This window comes from Vulpes vulpes, chromosome 12, assembly GCF_048418805.1.
Source record: "Vulpes vulpes isolate BD-2025 chromosome 12, VulVul3, whole genome shotgun sequence".
NCBI lineage: Eukaryota > Metazoa > Chordata > Mammalia > Carnivora > Canidae > Vulpes > Vulpes vulpes.
In genome coordinates this window covers 16,353,616-16,374,100 of record NC_132791.1, presented here as the reverse complement: position 1 = coordinate 16,374,100, position 20,485 = coordinate 16,353,616, and the positions used below count along the sequence as shown (strand labels likewise).

At 38.5% G+C, this 20,485-nt stretch overlaps 1 protein-coding gene across 1 annotated transcript; it reads right to left on the bottom strand.

Annotated features, from left to right (window-relative positions):
• Nucleotides 1-3,633: 3,633 nt before the first annotated feature.
• Nucleotides 3,634-10,430, bottom strand: LOC112930766 (bile acid-CoA:amino acid N-acyltransferase). Its single transcript, XM_026013167.2, has 3 exons — nucleotides 9,965-10,430; nucleotides 7,159-7,361; nucleotides 3,634-4,230 (listed from the first exon to the last, which is right to left on the bottom strand). Exons 1-3 carry the CDS (start codon nucleotides 10,428-10,430, stop codon nucleotides 3,634-3,636), a joined length of 1,266 nt encoding a protein of 421 aa, XP_025868952.2.
• Between the last annotated feature and the right edge of the window lie 10,055 nt (nucleotides 10,431-20,485).

Here is a 20,485-nt window from a genome sequence, read left to right as displayed (position 1 = left end):
TACAGAAGAGGCCTTAGCAGTTATCAATAGCAGGTGTAAACCATGTAGAAAGGACTGAGGTCCTCTAGGGTAGGATATCTACCTGCAGCCTGCCTTCACACTCCTGACTGCAACATCCACTCTTCCCAGGCCCCCAAAGCCTGCTGGGCTGCCTTGAAGATTTGAACCCCCACAATCACACAAGCCAATTTCTTAAAATCAGTATTTCTCCCTCTCTCTCTGTGCACACCTTCTCAGGGTATATTTACTGGACCCGAGAATGTAACCAACATAAGACAAATTAAGAGGAGAAAAGCATACCAAAGTATTTGATATAAGTTTTATGTGGCACAGGAGGCCTCATAAGGAATGAGACCCAAATAAAAGCAAATACTTGCTTTTATATTAGCTTGAACAAAAACAGAGGCAATTGTGAAAAAGTAACTCAACTATGTGGGCAGTCTAAAGGAAGATAAGAATCATTTGAACAAGGTCTATTTGTATAGAATTCTCTCCAATCTCAACTTCTGATTTGATGATAAGAATTTTACTTTCCTTTTGGTGGAGGGAGGATACCTTCCATCTGGGAGTTTTTTCTCTTGCTTTCAGGAGGGAAAAGGAAGGGTTAGAGGGCCCATGTATCTGCTGCCATGTATTGTATCTGCTGTTTTTTTATCTTCTAACAATTTTTGTCAAAGAGGCATATTTTGGGGTGACATATTCTGGTTTCATTCAAAGGAGACAGAAAAACAGCAGTGAACATCAGTGATTATGAAATGAAGACTATTCTAACAGGATGGTCATAGTTGTATTCGGATTTCATTGAGCTTCCACATAGCTGCGACATAATCAGTGGAAAACTGACTCCTCAAAGACAGACCCAAAGTGTTCCTAATCATCATTAGAACCTAAAAAATTTCTCCATAATAAGAGTAAATATAGAACTTGGAGTGTCTCTAGCTCTCCTAAACCAAAAACAACCAAAACAATGTGTTAATGTATAAACCCAAATTTTTTCAAATTTCCAGAGAATAGAGTTTAACAAGCCATGGGGGGAAATCAACACAGTATATCAGAGAAAATTTAGGTCTAAGTCCCTGGATTCTAATTCCAGCTCTGGTATTAATTCATCGTGGAAGTTTCTTTGCACCTCTATTACTCAGCTATGAGAAGGCTGACGTAGATTGGTACTCCAAAAAATTTCTGGTAGGACCTTCATGAGTTTTGCTATATCTCTGTACTCTGACCTGTTTCTCGTAAGGCAAGGATGATCTTTATTAATGCCTCCCCAACAGCAGTAATGTTCTCAGTAATTGCTTTATTCTTCCTCAGAGGCTTTATTACATTAAGGCTAGGTCCTGGGGCTTGTCCTTTGGAAGAAGGCAACTCTACCTAGAAAGAATGTCTAAGCCTTGACCAAGGCTGGAATGGATTATGTTCTCATAATCCAAACTGGAAGCCACAGAAGAAGCTTTTGTCCTGCTTTTTTGCTTGGAGTTCTGCAAAGCAGAGTGAAATGGGACATTGTGTATTCGGGCAGAAGCCTAGAAGCTAAATAGCACATGCAAGTCTCCCTTTGCACTGCTGACATGTGAAAGGATTCAGCAAGCACCCACATTCTCACAGTGATGGTCATAGAGGGCAGCTGAGAGCTGAAGGCCAGCAGTCTGCCCTGGGATCATTATGGCCATGTGTGAGCTGGCCCTTTAGTAGAGGATATGAAGTAAACACATCTACCAGGGACCTGAGAGAAGACACAACTGACAGAAGATTTGCAAGGACAATACAAGCCAAGTGCGCTGAATGCAGAAGGTGAGAAAGAGTTTACCAGCTGGCCTGGACCAGGCCAAGAGGACGCACCATTAGTTGACCAGGTGGAGATACTTTATTGGTGCACACAAAAGGTCAATGCCTGGAGATCAAACGAGTTACATTTCCAGGAAGTTAGAAAAGCTGGGCCAAGAACAGTTATTTGATCTTCATTCCTGCCAATCTTTGTAGTAGTGATACAGAAAACAACGTATGAAAAAAATTCAAAACCTTCTTGACTTTGAAAATCCGTGAAATATAAATCAAGGGATATATATCAGACCAAACACAAACAGATTTCATAAACGTAGACATTCTTCCTAAAGCCCAAAACAAAAAAAAAAAGTTATACCCATTAAACCCATTATGATAACTATTGTATAGCATATGGCATATATAACTAATGATATAGTATCTAATATATATAGTTATTGTATAGCATATAGCGTAGGAAGTATTAGCCACTGCAATTACATGATTACTATAGTCAAAGGAGTGGCGTATCCTGATTGACTGGGTCTGGGAGATGTGAAAACTTGTCTGAGGGTAAAGGAGGAAGGCTAAAAGCCTCACTAATTCTGAATCGAATGATCTTACTCTAAACAGAAGAAATATTAAAGAGCAGATAAAGGAAAAGGAATGTAGGCTGATACAATGAAGTATCCTTATATTACTTCTATTACTCGAATTCCTCATTGGCTTCCCTATCACACCTACAAAATCATTCAAAATACCTTTTTCTGGTTCATCTTCACTTGATTATCTACCAATCACCTTCCACTTCCATCAATTGCAATTCAGTAGCTCAGAAATATTTGGGCTGTGACTTGCCCCTTAGAGAAAATACGTCAAATTTGACCTTGGACTAGGTAATTGGGATTGTTCTACACCCAGGGTCATCAAACTATGCCTTGTGAGCTAAATCCAGCCTACCACCTGTTTTTCTGCTGCTCACAAGCTAAGAATGGCATTTCAAAGTAGAAAATTATTACTTTGTGACATATAAAAATGATATGAAATGCAAATGTTAGTGTCCATAAATAAAATTTAATTTGAACACAGCCACAATCATTCATTACAGCCTATCTATGCTGCTTTTGTGCTTTAATAACAGAATTCATAACAGTGACAGAGAGTTAATGGCCCACAAAACCTAAACTATTTGCTACGTAGAACTTTACAGAAACAGTTTGCCAGCCGCTAAGGTACACAAACACACACCATCACTGCTCTTTCCTAAATTGCAATTTTGTGAATCTCAGATTATTTCTTTCTCAAAATGCATGTTTAGACACAAATATTACTTTATTTTTTTTATTAGCTTTTGTTGAATTATTGATTGTAGGCCGACTCAATCATGTAACCTCTGTATCAGCTTCCATATTGCCTTAAAATAATAAATTCATTTACCCAGCTCTAGTTTTTCAATGATAATGAAGTAACCAGGAACCACAAGCATATTTTCAAATATGAGAAATCTAAACATATTTCATTGGAGTTTTAAGAAATCAATAAATATCAGCACCTGATTTTCCTCATGTCTGTTTTACAAACCAGGGGATTCTGACATTAGTTCTGGTAATTTTTTTCTGCCAGATAATTGCTACAATTATAAACCAGAATATTTTAGGACAGCTTGAGCCCTAAATTTATCTTTAAAAATATAAAACTCTGTGTGTGTGATACCAGATTAAGTGGAAACCATTTTCCCTTTCCAAAGTCAAGACATGGCCACTGTCACCCTCTTGCTTTCTCTTAGTATATTATCCCACAATAGGAAATCAAAGACATTGTTCCCTGAAAATCTGGTATTGCTTCTCTGTTTCTCAGGAATATCCTCTCTTCTCAGAGTTGACTGGTTACAACTGGAAGGAGGTGCTTCCTGAGGAACTTTTTGATCTCCTTCCAAGAGTGCTCTTGTGCAATGGCATGTGGGATCACCTCTCCTCCCCAGTGGATGAATAGGTGGAGACTGGAGATCTTGGAGGCACAGCACAGTGGGGAGTAGGGAGCCTCTAATAGGTGGCCTGCCCCAGGGTAAGATAGCAAAGTCCAATTGTTCTTCCCGTTTCTTCTCAACTGCTCTGTGGCTTGCTTGGCATATGCTTTGCTATTGAGATTCTTATCATCTTCTCCCACAATGAAAAGGAAATGTCCATGGGCCTTTTCAATGGGGAGAAGAAAATTCTCATTGGCTTCATTTCTAGCTTCCTCAAAGTTGTGCTGGAACTCTGCTAACCCTAAGGCATTGATGGATAGTAGTTGTGGGGAGAAAGGCAAGGGCTGACTTATCTGTCCACGATATACCTGTGGAATTCTAGTTACAAAGTTGGGCCCATTAATAAGCACAGTGGCTGTGACCTGTTTTAGGTGAATAGCCATGGAGAGTCCAATCTCTGCACCTTTGCTTATGGAAACTATCCCAACGCCTGGGCCAAGGACCTAAAAATAATGAAAATGAGATGTTAATTCTGTCCATCATTCAGCAAAACCCGACCATCTCAAACAACCAAAGAACATGAACGGCCAGTGGGAACCAAGCAAGAACTAATCCCACCCATATGCCCAGTTATAGAGTTCTGGGACACATAATGAATATTCAAAGGAAATACTGCATCAAAAGCATGTCAGGAAAAAAAAAACAAAAACAAAAAAAAACAAAAGCATGTCAGGCCTTCCAAATTAAATACTATGGATTCAGCGTGGTGATAAGTACTGAGTTTTAAATTTCCTAAAGCGGGGCACCTGGGTGGCTCAGTAGTTGAACATCTGCCTTTGGCTCAGTACGTGATCCCAGGGTCCTGGGATTGAATCCCACATCAGGCTCTCCACAAGGAGCCTACTTCTCCCTCTCCCTCTGCCTATGTCTCTGCCTCTCTGTGTGTGTCTCTTATGAGTAAAAAATAAAATCTTTTAAAAAATAAGTAAATAAATAAAATGCCCTAAAGAAATACCGATGTTGTAGGAAAAATAAGAAAGAGGCACATAACTCCTGTGAATAATACGAGTCAGGGTACAGCTGACCAGTAAACTCTGTTGTACCTATTCTAGGGTCTCTAGAAGTTCAGAGGAAAGTGTACTCTGTAGGATAGGACTGAGAAAAAGAATGAGCTTAGTAGAACAAAGCATGGAAACATGAGCAGGGGGTTCTATATCTGCTATGGTTTCCCTAGAAGGTTTCTCCTTTAGAGAAAGGTTTTATAAAGGAGGTTTGGCTCAGCTTCCTCTTCCACATCAGTCATCAAGCAAATATTTTTAGATTGTCCACCCTTTACTAACACTGAGGGACACAGAGGAAAAAAATGCATAAATCATCTCTTGCCATCAAGGAACTCACTGCCAGATGGAGAGACAGGAGAAAAAAACCCAGACAATTAAAGTAGCCTACAAATTCTGTGATATAAGAATGCACATAGTTAAAGCTGCCAACCCAGAGTAGCAGGGAATAAAGGCAAAATCAGAGAAAGATTCTCAGAAGAAATGGGCTATGAGTTGAGTCTTCATACAAAAAAAAAAACCAAAAAAAAAAAAAAAAAAAAAACCAGGAGGAAACAAGAAGGAATGGCATTCTATGCTGTAGACTCTGAAAGGAGCCATTCTTTTTTATTTTGCAGGGCATGTATCCAGTCCCAGGGATAAATTCTGATGGATCTGAACCCATTCCCCTTTGCTACATATTTTTTTAAACCTCTTTGTAAGGCCAATACATTCTACTGGAGGTCATATCTTGTATATTAAGAGGGGCGACTGGAATCATCTCCATTTGAATTAAAAAGACCTTTCAATCTCTGAAGTTCTAGGTCTTAATATAAAAGATGTAGAGTCACGGTTACAGCAATGAGAGGTAAGAACTCAGAATGCATTTGGCCAGGGAAGACAAAGTAAAAGGAAGTATAACATGGATGAACAACAACAACAAAATGATTCAGTTATGTGTGGACTTTTGGCAGAACACTAACTCTTATTATAATTTCTGCCATCAAATTCGGGACCAGGGAATTTAGAATGCTTCGAAGAAGACACTTAAAATCAACAGATGGAGAAATAAGACCTATAAGGAATTGAAAGATGTATGGTCTATCCTCTCACAGGAGAGAGAGCATTAGGTAGGCTTAGTGGAAGTACTAAGAGCCTAGGATAGAAATCTGGTTTCCAGGCCTCCCTTAGTCATTGACTATCTAAGTGACATTGGTAAGAACACTGATAAAAAAAAGTCATGCAGAAAGTAGAAGGGGAACCAAGCCGAGACCACAAACAGCAGAATCACATAACCTCTTCATTTCTCATCTAAGCCAAGCAGAAACTCAGCACAATAAGATCACCTATGTGATAGTTCAAAGACAATTCCATTATATGAACCAAAATAGCTATTTAAAATTCAATATGTCTCAATAGATGGTTAGTGATTATTGCTCATCTTATTACTACAATTCTGATCATATTTTAGTGATCCTTATATGAAATAGGATGCAGTACAGAGACTTAATTTTACTTAGATCAATTCTTTTTTTAAGATTTTATTTATTTAAGAGTGAGAGAGAGAAAGAGAGAGCATGGTAGGGGGAGGGGCAGAGAGAAAGGGAGAAGCAGACTCCCCTCTGAGCAGGCTTGGGACTCTATCCCAGGATCCCGGGATCATGACCTGAGTCAAAGGCAGACACTTAACTGACCAAGCTACCCAAGTGCCCCTAGATCAATTCTTACTAGGAAAAAAATATTAACATTAGCAAGGGATAACATGTAGCAACCCTGATAGAGCAGCAAAGCACATCTTAAAATTTAAAGAAGATATGATTTAGAAAGTACAGCATTATGTTTAAGTCCTCTCAAATAACTAAAAATACAGGCCCATTCCTCAAAGAAAGATAGATTCTCAGTCTGATGGAGTCTGATGATTTAATGATTATGAAAGAAGGTGATCATTAATAAGAATTACATTTATTAAGGATGTAGCATTGCCAGTTACTCTAATAAGCACTTTGCTTGTATTATTCCCTTTACTTCTCACGAGAACCTTATGAAGTAGCATCACTACCATAGCATTTAATAGATGAAGAAAATCAGGATTAGAAGGTATTAGTTAGTAGCTTGTCCAAATTTTCACAACCAGATGGAATGAAGCCAGAAATGCAACCCAGTTCTGTCTGAATCTAAAGCCATTGCATTTTTATTCCAACATGGACACAGGCTAACTTCCTGTTTTGTCTTTCTAAGCAAAAGACATTGGGTATGAAATCAATCATGTGTATGGTATGGATATGTTATAGAATTTTGAGTTCACTGAGGAGCATCATATTTGGAAGCAAAGGGAAGCCACAGGGTGTTATGGTTATTTAAAAACAGGAACAAAAAAAAAGGGCAAAACATTACCTTAGGATGTCTTAGGAGAAAGTTGACAGCTTCCTCAAAATATTCTAAATCTGTCTTTTCTGGTTGGGAGGGCAGATCTTCATAGTCACAATAAGCCAAGGCCAAGGTGGCAAAGCCATGACTGGCCAGAAGACTGGCCCGAGATTCAATCAGTCCACCAACACCAGCAAACAAGTCAATTACCCCTGGGAAACGGCCCTCTCCTGAGAAAGAACAAAACAAAACAGAACTGGGTATGAAGGGAAAGGAAGGAAAAGAGAAGGAAAACACAGTATCATGAAGAAATGTATTACAAATTCTGGAATCGAAATTTATATTTTCAGTAGAATCCCAAGTTTTCAGCCTTGTATCTGGACCAGCATTAAAGCTGATTGAATAGATTAATAAAAGACAGTATCAGGAAGCTTGATTGGGAACTAGGTTCACTGATACGTTTAATCTCTGTAGCCAAGGGCTCTTAGGGAGTGACAGTGGTTCATTTCTATAGTATTGGAGTAAAGAAAGTCATTGAAATTAGGCAAGGGCTTTTTAACCTATGAAAATGTACACAGGCTTTAGAAAGTCAATGAAGGTCCTGAAATTATATGCAAAATATATGTTTATATGTGCTTTTTGTTTGTTTGTTTTAAAGAGAGAGAACAAGAAATCTGGGGATGGGTGGCATGGGGAGGGGCTGGGGGAAAGGGAAAGAATCCCCATGCTCAGCAGAAAGCCTGACATAGAGTTCAATTTCATGACCTTGAGCTGAGATCAAGACTTGAGCCAAAACCAACAGTAGGAGGCTTAACTGACTGATCCACTCAGGTGCCCCTATATGTGCATTTACTAATGAAAGTTTGTACAGATTTAATTAGGTTTTCAAAGTATATATAACTAAAAAAGAAAAAAGCTTCAAAAGTATATGACTTCAAAAAAAAGTTATTGAAATGACTATGTTAGCTAAAATCCTGACTTAACAATGTTCTAGTCCATTCTGACTGTACAGTGATGAAATCTTGCAGCCAAGCAGTTGCAAATGATGAGCTCTTCCCATGCAATAACAATGTTTATTCACTGCAACTTAACACATGGTAAAAAGTAGGGATGGTGAGAGTATCATTCTACACTCATGCTCTGTGTAGGCAGCTAGTTTCCTAAATAAAGCAGGGCCCACACACTGAAAAAAGTGTGCTTACTGGGGGCACTTTATTCTCATATAAGTAAATTTAGTTAAGGAAGACTGGTCCCATCCATGGGGTTGCCTGGCAGGCTCAATCAGTAGAGCATGAAACTTTTGATCTTGGGGTTGTGAGTTCAAGCACCATGTTGGGTGTAGAGGTTACTTAAAAATAAAAATCTGAGGGGCACCTGGGTAGCTCAGTTTATTAAGCCTCTGCCTTCAGCTCAGCCTCTTCTCAGCGAGGGGTGTGCTTCTCCCTTTCCTCCTCACTCATGCTCTCTCTCACTATCTCTGTCTCTCTCTCTCTCAAATAAACTTATGAATCAATCAATCAATCAATCAATCATCAATCTTAGAAAAGAGAGTGACTTGATGAAAGTGTTGGGAATTTTTAAAACAAAACATTGCTGTTTTCTTATCTTGAGAAAGAAGAAATAAAATGGTACTAAATATCTTGACTTTAAAATACCATCTGAATAAATAAATAAAGATGTTTCTTATCTCCCGATTGGCAGGAAGAAGGAGAACTTACAAGCACTGAGCATCTTAACATAGAAAAATGCTATAGTTGACAACTGCTTTGAGACCTGACTCAGTCACTTTTGGCCCGATGAAGCTCAGCCCTCTTGTATATTCCCCACTTCCCAGTCCTAACATGCAATAATGTTATCTATGTGCTAATTACTGAGTGTAAAAATATTGAAATTTATCCAAACAACTGCATGGGTCATTACGATTTTGGAAAGGGAAGCTTTTATTCCTACTACATCATTTATAACTCTATGTTTCAGAAACCACCTCTAATACTTCAAGCTTCCTTTACCCATCTTATTTCTACAAGGTGATTATGTTTTTAAAAGCAGAGAGAGAGGCAATACATCCTGGTGATAATGATGGCTGTGTCCCAGATCAAAGCTCATGTTCTGAAGAAGAGAACCTCAGACACACCTGAAACCTGGACCCACCAAGGGCTACTTCTGGGAAATTAACTTTGCTTCATCCAGTCCCACGATAAGCCGTGAGAGATGTACCAGTAGATGTTTTGAACCACTTATCAATATGTGGAAATCACTGTGGGAAACTGAGTATTCTGGTAAGTTTTATAGCCATTATGGAGTGTGTTGTATTAGCTGTGGATTTACGGGATATTCTATAAATATACAATATTTATGGAAGTAGAGGGTATCGAGTTTCTTTGAACCCTCTATATTTATTGCAGTATTTTAGTCCATTATATCATCATCTTATCGCATGCAATGACCTATACCTAAATTGAAACTCAGACAAAACAGAAACCCCAAAAGAAGCTGAGACACACTTCCACAATATCAAGACATGGCTTTTCTGATAGCCAGGCTTCAATACAGATGGATTTCACATAAATCCAAAGCTATGGAAATCCCATAATGCAGAGACTCCATAAACTACATGTATCTTATCCTTAGACAAACTCCAGAACTGTTGAGATCAAACTTGAGTTGGAATAGGGCATCACCATATTCTTGTTCTGACCCAGAGTTAGCCCTGATTATAAGGCTGGAAAGGACTACACTATGTACATCCATATGCAAGTTAAACCTCCAGAAGGATTAGGCATTCAAAAGAAGAAATACAAGGATGACAGTAATCAGGTTAATTTCTACTCACCAGGAGGGAGAAAGAGGGTTCCCCGAATGTGGCCTTCTCGAACTTCGATCCGTTTGGTACCAGGCGCTGTGTACCACCTTTCCAAAGTCAGGCTGACTTTTGGAGCAGTGGTGGAGATGTGAATTAATGGTAAATTTGAATCATAAAGTTTTATTTGGACCAGGAAGGGGCTATTCATCACATCTCTTTTCAACAATTTAGTTAAAATATTTTCAGGTTTCAAGGACCAAAAGAGCCCCATAGGGTGGACTCCTACATAGTCACCTCCAAGTGAAGGGGCACGCTCCAAGTCTACCTCACCAACTTCATTAGCCTTATAGTAGGCATGAGAACGAAACAGCTTCCCCATTTCATCTTTCAGTGTTGCCTGAAGAACCACTATCTGGAAGGGAGGCAGGCCTGTAGCTCGGATATGCACTGGCTCATCAATAAGTGCGCTTGTGGGGGTAGCTATCAGCTGAATCATCTTCACAATGTGCACTTTGGATGATTCTCAGTATGTTTGCTGTAAAACCTGGATTAAAAAATTATATGTATATATTAGAAAGATATATATATATATGAGAATATAATATATATATATGGGAATAAAATAAGGTAGTGAAAAAGTTATAGTGAAAGGTGAACTGGACCAGGAAACAGACTGCTTGGATTCAGCTCTAATTTTCCAGTTATTTAGCAAATATCCTGATACAATCTTCAAGTGCAAGATACCTGAGAGTTTTGGGCAAATTTGCAGAAGATATGAAACAGATGGATAAGTTTTATAGTAATTATGAGCCAGAGTGGAGGAAGCATCAGCCAAATATGCATGAAGGAAGATATCACAATTGGCCATCCAGAACTCTTGAAAAATTAGGTGCAGTGGAGGATTAAGAGTGAAATGTGTAACTGAAAATGGAATTCATTGGGGTGCCTGGGTGACTCATCAGTTAAAGTGTCCAATTCTTGATTTTGGCTCAGGTCATGATCTCAGGGTGCTGGGACTGAGTCCCGCATTGGGCTCTGCACTCAGCATGGAGTCTGTTTGACTCTTTCCTTCTGCCCCTCACCCTGTTCATGGTCTCTTTTTCACTCTCTCAAGTAAATAAATAAATAAAAATCTTTTGAAAAAGAAAACAGGGGATTTGTTAAACATCCATGTGTATGGAGCTGGTAACTCTACTACTAATCCCCTCCCCAAGTACAAACAAAATGCCTGGCATCTAAGAATTCACCTCTAACATAGCATAAAAAAACAGGCAAATCTTCTCAAAAGAATGAGGGCAAAATCTTTGGGGAGAACAAGGAGGCTGACACTATCACTCCCTAAAGAAAAAATACGGTTTCATAAATAGGCTTAACCAATCCTAAGAAAAAACAAATGCTGACAAGACCTTCAGTTACACAAATATTTGCTAAGCTTCTCATAATCTCCCTCTTAAAGGTTAAGGAATGCCCTTCTCTTTTTGGTTAGTGTGAAGAAAGCCACAAAAATGACTATTGTTCCTATTCTACTAAACTTATCTGGATAAATACAAAATCAATTTTTTTTGTTTTGTTTTCTTAAACTCATTAGATTGCCAGGAATCTAAATGAATTAAACTCCAATGAGTGCTAAGTTCCTCCTCGGAGAGAGAAAACTTTCTTTTCTACCAAATGACTTTGATCTATGATAAAGCAGCAAAAAAGAATCCCCCATAAAGAAAAATAAGGAGAAAGCAACAGAAAGTTTAATGTACTTTTAATGGAAATGTGCAAGCTGGTTTGATGGTTTAGGATTCTGAGAAACTCTAGCCAGAGTCCTTCTCCAAGTGCCAACTCTTTAGGACTTGGCCATGTGCTCTAGGACAATACTTCAAAGAATGGGAGCAGAGACATGAGCCTAGAGAAATCTATCTGAGGCATTACAGGTCTTTGTATGAAGCACAGCAGCTAACTTCCAAAGCATGGGGGAGAATAGCAAAATAAAGAGGTTTTCCTAGGCTCAGAAAGCCAAGAGTGAGACTTCAGAGCAAAGAAATTTCCTTAGACTCTCCTTCTAGAAGAATTATGAATCAGAGAGACATATCCTACAGTTAGAAAACCTAGCAACATGGCCATAAAAAGAAAAAAAAAAAAAGGTATCTCCTCCTGAAGTTCAGCAATGCTTAGATCCCAGTTTCTTCTGATGAAAAGGCCTAATCACATACCCCAAAATATTTGACGCCAGTGGTGCACTGAATAAGAAAAAGCTGCAACAAAGCCCAGACCACAGGTCAGATTTGTTCAGCCCCTAATTCTAACATTCTGACAAAGTAGGGCTCTGCTCTTTTCTTGAGGAAAATATTACTTATTCTAGTCATTTCTTTTATATGAAATATCTGAAGTATGATTTAAACAGATTATAAGACACAACAGAAGCAAGAAAATTGTCCCATGATAAGGATGAGAATGGAAAGTCAGTAGGAAGAGGTGCAGATTAGACAGGAACTTTGAAACAACCATTCAGAAAATAATAATAATAATAATAATTGAATTATTGACATATACAATAACTGGGAGGAACCACAAGGGAATTATGCTAAATAAAAAAGCCACTCCCAAATGATTCCACACTGTATGATTCCATTTATATAACATTTTTGAAATGAGAGAAATGGAGAACAGATTAGTGGTTGCTAAGGTTCAGGGACTGGGTTAGATGAGAGATGGCTAAAAAAAGGATACCATGAGGAATCCTTGTGATCATAGAATATTCTAAATCTTGATTATATCAAGGTCAATATCCTTGTGAAATCCTACAGTTTTGTAAGATTTTACCATTAGGGGAAACTGGGTAAAGCGTACATGTGGTCTGTCTTATTTCTTACAGGTGTGGTGAATCTACCATTATCTCAAGATAAAAGCTTAATTTAAAAAAGATAGCTATGGGACACCTGGGTGACTCAACCAGTTAAGCATCTGCCTTTAGTTAAAGTCATGATCCCAGGATCCTGGGATCCAGCCCTACGCAGTGGGGAAACCTGGTTCTCCCTCTCCCTCTTCCACTTCCCTTGCTTTCTCTCTCTCTCTCTCTCACTGTCAAATAAACAAAATCTTTTAAAATTTTAAAAAATAAAAAATAATAACTATGATAAAAATGCTAAAGGATAAAGTAGAAATGGCAGATACATGAAAAGACTGAGGAATTTCATCTGAGCATGAAAGCTGTAAAGAAGAACCAAATGGAAAAGCTAGAAATAAAAAATACAATAGCAGAAATGAAGAATTACTAGACAGACTTCATAGAAGACTCAAAACAGCAGAATACAGAATGAGCGAATGTAAAAACAGCTCAATTGAAAGGAGCCAAACTAAACAGCAAAAGAGAAAAAAGGATATACGAGAAAAACAGAGTGCTTGAGATGCGTAAGACAATATCAAATACTTTAATATATGTGTAATTGGTGCTTCAGAAAGAAAGGATAGAGAGGAACAGAAGAAATAGTTTTAAAAATAATTTTAAAATGATTTGACAAAAATTTTCCCAAAATTGTTGAAAAATATCTTGCCACAATTGCAAGAAATTCAGGAGGACAAACACTAAGAACACCACAATGATGGCATTGTAGTCAAACTGATAATAATAAAATACAAAAAGCAAATATTAAAAACAGCCAGAGAAAAATGGAAACAGTACATATAGAAGAACAAACAATATACATATATATGCTGCTGAAGCGAGCACATGAACAATATAAATATTTGACTTCCCATCACAAACAATTGGAAACCAGAAGATGGTAAATTTTTTCAATGCTTAAAGGAAAAGAACAAAACTCAGATTCTCTATCTAACAAAAATACACTTGAAGAATGAAGGCAAAATAAAGATATTTCCAGAGGGTAGGGAAATGAGAGAGATTATGTCTGTCGTAGACCAGCATTGTAAGAAATGTTGAGATGTTGAGGGGAAATTTGACCAGATGGACAACTGGATCTTTGGGAAAGGATGAAGACCACAAAAATGGTAATTATTTTTTTTTTTTTAAAAGGGGGGGGGGGATCCCTGGGTGGCACACCGGTTTAGCGCCTGCCTTTGGCTCAGGGCGCGATCCTGGAGACCCGGGATCGAGTCCCACGTCGGGCTCCTGGTGCATGGAGCCTGCTTCTCCCTCTGCCTGTGTCTCTGCCTCTCTCTCTCTCTCTCTCTCTCCCCCTGTGTGTGACTATCATAAATAAATTTTAAAAAATTTTAAAAATCTTTAAAAAAAAGGGTAATTATAGAAGTCCAGTTAAAAATATCTTGAATATGGGACTCCTGGGAGAGTATCTGACTTCAGCTTATGTCCTGGGGTCCTAAGGCTCCTGAGGTCCTGATCTCAGGGTCCTGGGGTCAGGCACCCTTCTCAGTGAGGTGTCTGCTTGTCCCTCTCCCTCTTCCCCTCCCCTTCTTGTGCTCTCTCGCTCTCTCAAATAAAAAATACAATCTTAAAAAATTTTAACATGTACACACACATATATGTGTGAATTTAAATGCAATTAAAAGACTTTAAAAACAGGGACACCTGAGTGGCTCAGCGGTTGAACGTCTGCCTTTGGCTCAGGGTGTGATCCTGGTCCCGGGATCTAGTCCCACGCTGGGCTCCTTGGGAGGAGCCTGTTTCTCCCTCTGCCTGTGTCTCTGCCTCTCTGTGTGTCTCTTATGAATAAATAAAATCTTTAAAAAAATACTTTAAAAACAATAACAATGTCTTGTGAGTTTATAGAATACATAGAAATAGAATATAATGACAAAACAGTGGGAATGGAGTAAATAAAATTATACTGTTGCAAGATTATCATATTACTTACTATTTTTCAAGCAACACAAGATTATTTGCAGGCAAACCGTAATGACTTAAAGGTACTATTAGGAGCTCAGCTGAGCCTGGGGAAATCTAGAAAGCTGATCAGATTGGGTATCAGAGTAGCTGATGAAAGCAACAAGCCAAAAATAAGAGTCAAACCTTTAATCACTTACTGTGATGGGAGAAAGTGCCTGGTCAAGACAAGGATCAAGGGTCTGAAGTTGGGTGGTCCGCCAGGTGGGTGGGTTCACTGTTGCAGCGGCCCCAAACCAAGGATCCAGCAGTTCTGAGGTCACAGTAGAGCAAGGGGAAAGGGCTAGCAGTAGTAAGGAACTGGGTGCTAGGTCAGAGTGAAAGAAAGTATCTTCAAGAATCCCTGGTCCTTGAATAAAGAGGCCTCAGCACACATGCCTGGAGAAGACTTTGGACCTTGAACAATGGCCTGATAATACATGTGATGATATTGATAGTGAAGGTACCTGGGCAGAGAAGGCAAATATGAGAACATGATGGGCCTGTATGACTAGTAACAATGAAAACCAGTAACCACTAAGTGGCCTGCGTCCTTGACAACTTTTTCCAGAGACTGCCGTGCACTGGCTGTACCCAAAGTCTGGTGCTGGAAGGGCAGCATTTCACCATGCTTCCTACCAACTAAAGCCTTTATAGGGCAGCCCTGGTGGCTCAGCAGTTTAGCACCGCCTCCAGCCCAGGGCCTGATCCTGGAGACCCAGGATCGAGTCCCATGTCAGGCTCCCTGCGTGAAGCCTGCTTCTCCCTCTGCCTGTGTCTCTGCCCCTCTCTCTCTCTGTGTGTCTCTCATGAATAAATAAATAAAATTAAAAAGAAAAATAAAGCCTTTGTAATTGCTTATGGTCAGTTCTGGAAAATCACACATAAGTTTTTAACCAAGAGCTAGACTTCTCAGGTTCATATTCTCTAGAGTAAAACACACACACACACACAAACAGATACAACCTTTTAAGTAACCCAAAAAGAAACAGGTTTCCAGTTACTGTGGCTGTGTAATAGACCACTGGAAAACTTAAAGGAGTATTACAGTTATTTATTATGCTCTTATGTACTATAGGTTGGGCATTAGGGCAGGGTTCAGAGATCAGACATCAGTTGCAAAGACAACAACCAGATCTCACAACTGTGTAAAGGTCAAATCCTTATGAGTTATATATCAGTGGAGTGAAGGAGGTTAAAGGAAAGACTATTTATTGTCAATTGATCATTTAAGCAAGTTCAGATTTGAAACTGCTCTTGGCTATATCACCTGTAAATCTTCATGCATTTTTATTTTTTTAAAGATTTTATTTACTTTTTCATGAGAGACACACAGAGAGAGGCAGAGACATAGGCAGAGGGAGAAGCAGGCTGGCTCTCTGATGCAGAACTCAATCCCAGGACTCCACAATCACACCCTGAGCCAAAGGCAGATCTTGTACACTGAGCCACCAGGTGCCCCTCTTTGTGCATTTTTAGAGAGAGGAGACTGCCTGGTAAGACTAGGGATGAGGAATGAATGCGACAGCTTAATTATCCCAGGATAACAAGAGAAATAGTGATGGTTAAAGGACAGGTCAAGGAGTTTGCTTTGTGTCCCTACCTTGCATTCCTCGAGAAGCCTTCCTTAAGAGCCCAAAAGTGAGTAGTGTATTCTGAGGGATTTCCAGGAAACATGAATGCAGAGGAGCAATGGGAAGTATGGAATAAATGGTTGGTTGAGGGCTGAGTCGTGGGGGAGGAAGAAGCCTTAATTTCCCACCACTTCCAGCCTGCCATGTTGAGAGGTAAAGCCTACTCTGAAGGCCCAAAAAAAACTATCAGGCAGAGGAAGCCAAGGTCTGATGTTGTGAGTCAGTCCTGTGAACTAATGCCACTATGAAAAGTATATACAGACAAGGTATTGACAATATATGCTAACATTGTATTGTTTTTAATGTGTCTGTGTTCAGAGAAAGAGAGAGAGAGATTGAGAAAGAGGTGGGATAGCCACAGGCATGAATACATGCTGATGAGAATGAGCCTACAGAGAGACAAATGCTGAGAATGAGAACTTGATGGTAAATAAGACATTTTTCCCTGAGAAGCTTAAAAACAAGTGATTTTATAGCCCCAAAGTACCCTATTTCCCTTGCGAAAATAGTCAAGAAATTGAATATACATAAGGCACCAGAAATACATGACAGAGTCAGGAATGTAATTTATACCTCCAATTCTTAGTCAAGTTGATTAGTAGTTCAGAGGTTCCTGGGAGGTTCAGTCGGTTAAGCATCTGCCTTCAGCTCAGGTCATGATTCCAGGGTCCTGGGATGGACCCAGGGAGCCCGGCATTGGGCTCTGCTCAGGAAAGAGCCTGTTTCTCCCTCTCCTGCTTCTCCCCCTGCTTGTGCTCTCTGCCTCTGTCAAATAAATAAATAAAATCTTTTTAAAAACTAATAAATAGTTCAATAGGAATTTATCAGGGTCCACACTGTATCACAGGGAAATGAGACACAGTCCCTACCCTAAATAAGTCTAAAGGAGTAGTCTTCCTTCCATACATTATCCATTATGTTTCTACTTATATATCATATGGATCAACCAGTGTTCCCACACAGAAAGAAAGCAAATAAAAAGTCAATAGCTTTAGTTCAACTTATACTTCTTTTCAAACATCATCATTTTTTCCCTTCATATCCCTGGTTTATTACATTTTACTACCAGAAAGCATTCCTGAATCACATAAATATGTATGACCTTTAAGAAATATTCTCACATAATGTAATTCTAACAAGCCATTCATCTGACATTAAAAGAAAATCATCCTTCAAACATTATAAAAATAGAACCACAATTCAAAATCCCAGAGTAAGAGAATTTCTTCTGTAATATTCTAGGAAATAGCCTTTAGAAAGAGGGAGAAATTAATGGAGATGGGAGAAGATAGAATAAAGAAAAGTTAATAATTTCAGAGTCATTCTCCCTGAGAAATATAAATTCTGGCTTGATATCTTCATAATCACAAGTCCCTATTGATATCCTTTCTAAACAAAATCCAACAGAAAAGATATACCCTTATCTGAGCACTCTTTGAACTCCATAGCCGAGATTATAAAATGAACAAAAAGGCTATTTGTCTGCATGAACTGCTAAATTCCAAACACTGAAATTAAGAATCTAATTTTACTTCTCATTCAAGATCTTAGGCTTAACCCATTTCCAATGAACCCAGAAGAGATAGCCCTGATTACAAGCTAAAGTCCCTGACTTTCCTCTCAAACCTTCCTTGGCACTATCTAGAGTCATGTTATCAGTCAAAACCACAATAAGTTTTTATAGTCTAGCCAAACTAATGAAGTACTAACTTATGGCCCACCCCTTGCTCTAGTTTCCTATTAACTTTTAATTTCATTGAACCCAGTCTCTTCCTATTTTCCCTCTTTTTGTTCTCTACAGTAAATCTCCCCCTCTTAGGAATAGTCTCTATATTTTACCCATGTATTTTATTAATTTTGATTATAAACAAATTGTTTGACCTCTATTAATACCATTTGGGCATACCTTTGGTCTACAAATAAAGAAGTCAAGAGCTTTGACTTACTATCAATTACTAGCTCTGAACTAGCTGAGGATTACAAATGTAACAGTAACAGGCAACAAAACACTTTTTCTTGGGCACAATTTCTACTTTTGGAATTTGGGCAACACCAAATCTCCCACTCATTATGTTCTCCTCCTTAACTAATTCACAGGGGCTCTTGAGATAGCTATAGAATGGAGTGTTAGTGGGATTTTACATAGTCAGGAAATAAAAGCACTATATCTATTAAACCATTGAGTCCTTATTTATTTGAGGTGATAGAGAACTTTAAAAGGATAAGATGGGGATGCCTGGGTTGCTCAGTGGTTGGGTACCTGCCTTCAGCTCAGGTCGTGATCTCGGGCTCCAGGACTGAGTCCCGCATGGGGCTCCCTATAAGGAGCCTGCTTCTCCCTCTGCCTGTGTCTCTGCCTCTCTCTCTCTCTCAGCCTGTGTCTTTCATAAATAAATAAATAAAATCTTAAAAATAAAATAAAATATAAATAAATAAATAAATAAATAAATAAATAAATAAATGGATAAGCTGAAGGAGGGATGCCTACGTGGCTCAGTGGTTGAGCATCTGCCTTTGGCTCAGGGTGTGATCCCGGGGTCCTGGGATCGAGTCCCATATCGGGTTCCCCGTGGGGAGCCTGCTTCTCCTTCTGCCTATGTCCCTGCCTCTCTATGTGTGTATGTCTCCCGAATAAATATATAAAATCTTTTAAAAAAATGGATAAGCTGAAGGAAACTAAGAATAAATATAATTTCCTTAATTTTAAGAAATTCTGATCAGTGAAATACTCCATAAAACATGAAAACACAAGCTAAGGTGCTTATGCTTATGCCTCACATAAAATTGATTAAATATTATTAAGAAGTGGGAAACAGTATGGAGATTCCTCAAAAAATTAAAAATTGAATTACCACATTATCCAGTAATTCCACTACTAGATATTTACACAAAGAAAATGAAAACAGTAATTTGAAAAGATATATGAACCCCTATGTTTATTGTAGCATTATTTACAATAGCCAAGATAAGGTCAACTCAAGTGTCCATTGATAGATGACTAGATAAAGAAGTGGTAGGTATATATAATGGAATATTAATCAGGCATAAAAAAAGAATGAAATTTTGCTATTCACAACAACATTAATAGAACTATAGAGTATAATGCTAAGGGAAATGTGTCAGTCAGGGAAAGACAAACACCATATGCTTTCACTCATATGAGGAATTTAAGAAATAAAGCAAATGAAGAAACTAAGAAGAAAAAGAAACAAAAAACAGACTCTTAAATGTAGAGAACAAACAAATGGTTGTCAGAGGGAAGGTAAGTGGGGGGGATGGGTCAAATAGATAAAAGGGATTAGGAGTACACTTATCTTGATAAGTATTAAGTAATGTATCTCTGAACTGCTGAATCATACTGTACACTTGAACTTAATAAGATATATTAATTAAATATAATAAATACAACAAATATTGTTTAAAAGTTCCCCCGCAGCGGTTTAGCACCACCTGCAGCCTGGGTGTGATCCTGGAGATATGGGATCGAGTCCCACGTCGGGCTTCCTGCATGGAGCCTGCTTCTCCCTCTGCCTGTGTCTCTGCCCCTCTCTCTCGATTTCTGAATAAATAAATAAATAAATCTTTAAAAATTAAAAAAAATAAAAGTTCCCCTTAAAAGAATTATTAAACAGAATACATAAAGAATTCCTAAAAAATCAATTTATAAAAATCTCAGTTGAATACGAGAAAAGACTTAAACAGGGACTTAACAGAAAAGAAAACACAAGTATAATCATATGGAAAAAAGGCTTAATTTCATTAGTCATCAGAAAAATGCAAATTTAGGAGTGTCTGAATGGCTCAGTCAGTGAGCATCAGACTCTTGGTTTTGGCTCAGATCATGATCTTAGGGTTCTGAAATTGAGCCCCACATCAGGTTCCATGCTGGTGTGGGACACCTACTTAAGATTCTCTCCCTCTCCCTCTGCCCCTTCCCCACCCACCTCCCTCTTTTTTTCCCTCTCTAAAAAATAAGTTAATGAATGAATGAATTAAAATGCACATTTAAATCATGGGGTGTATTTATACCTATAAGATTGACAAAAATTGTAAACTCTGAAAATCGGGACCCCTGGGTGGCTCAGC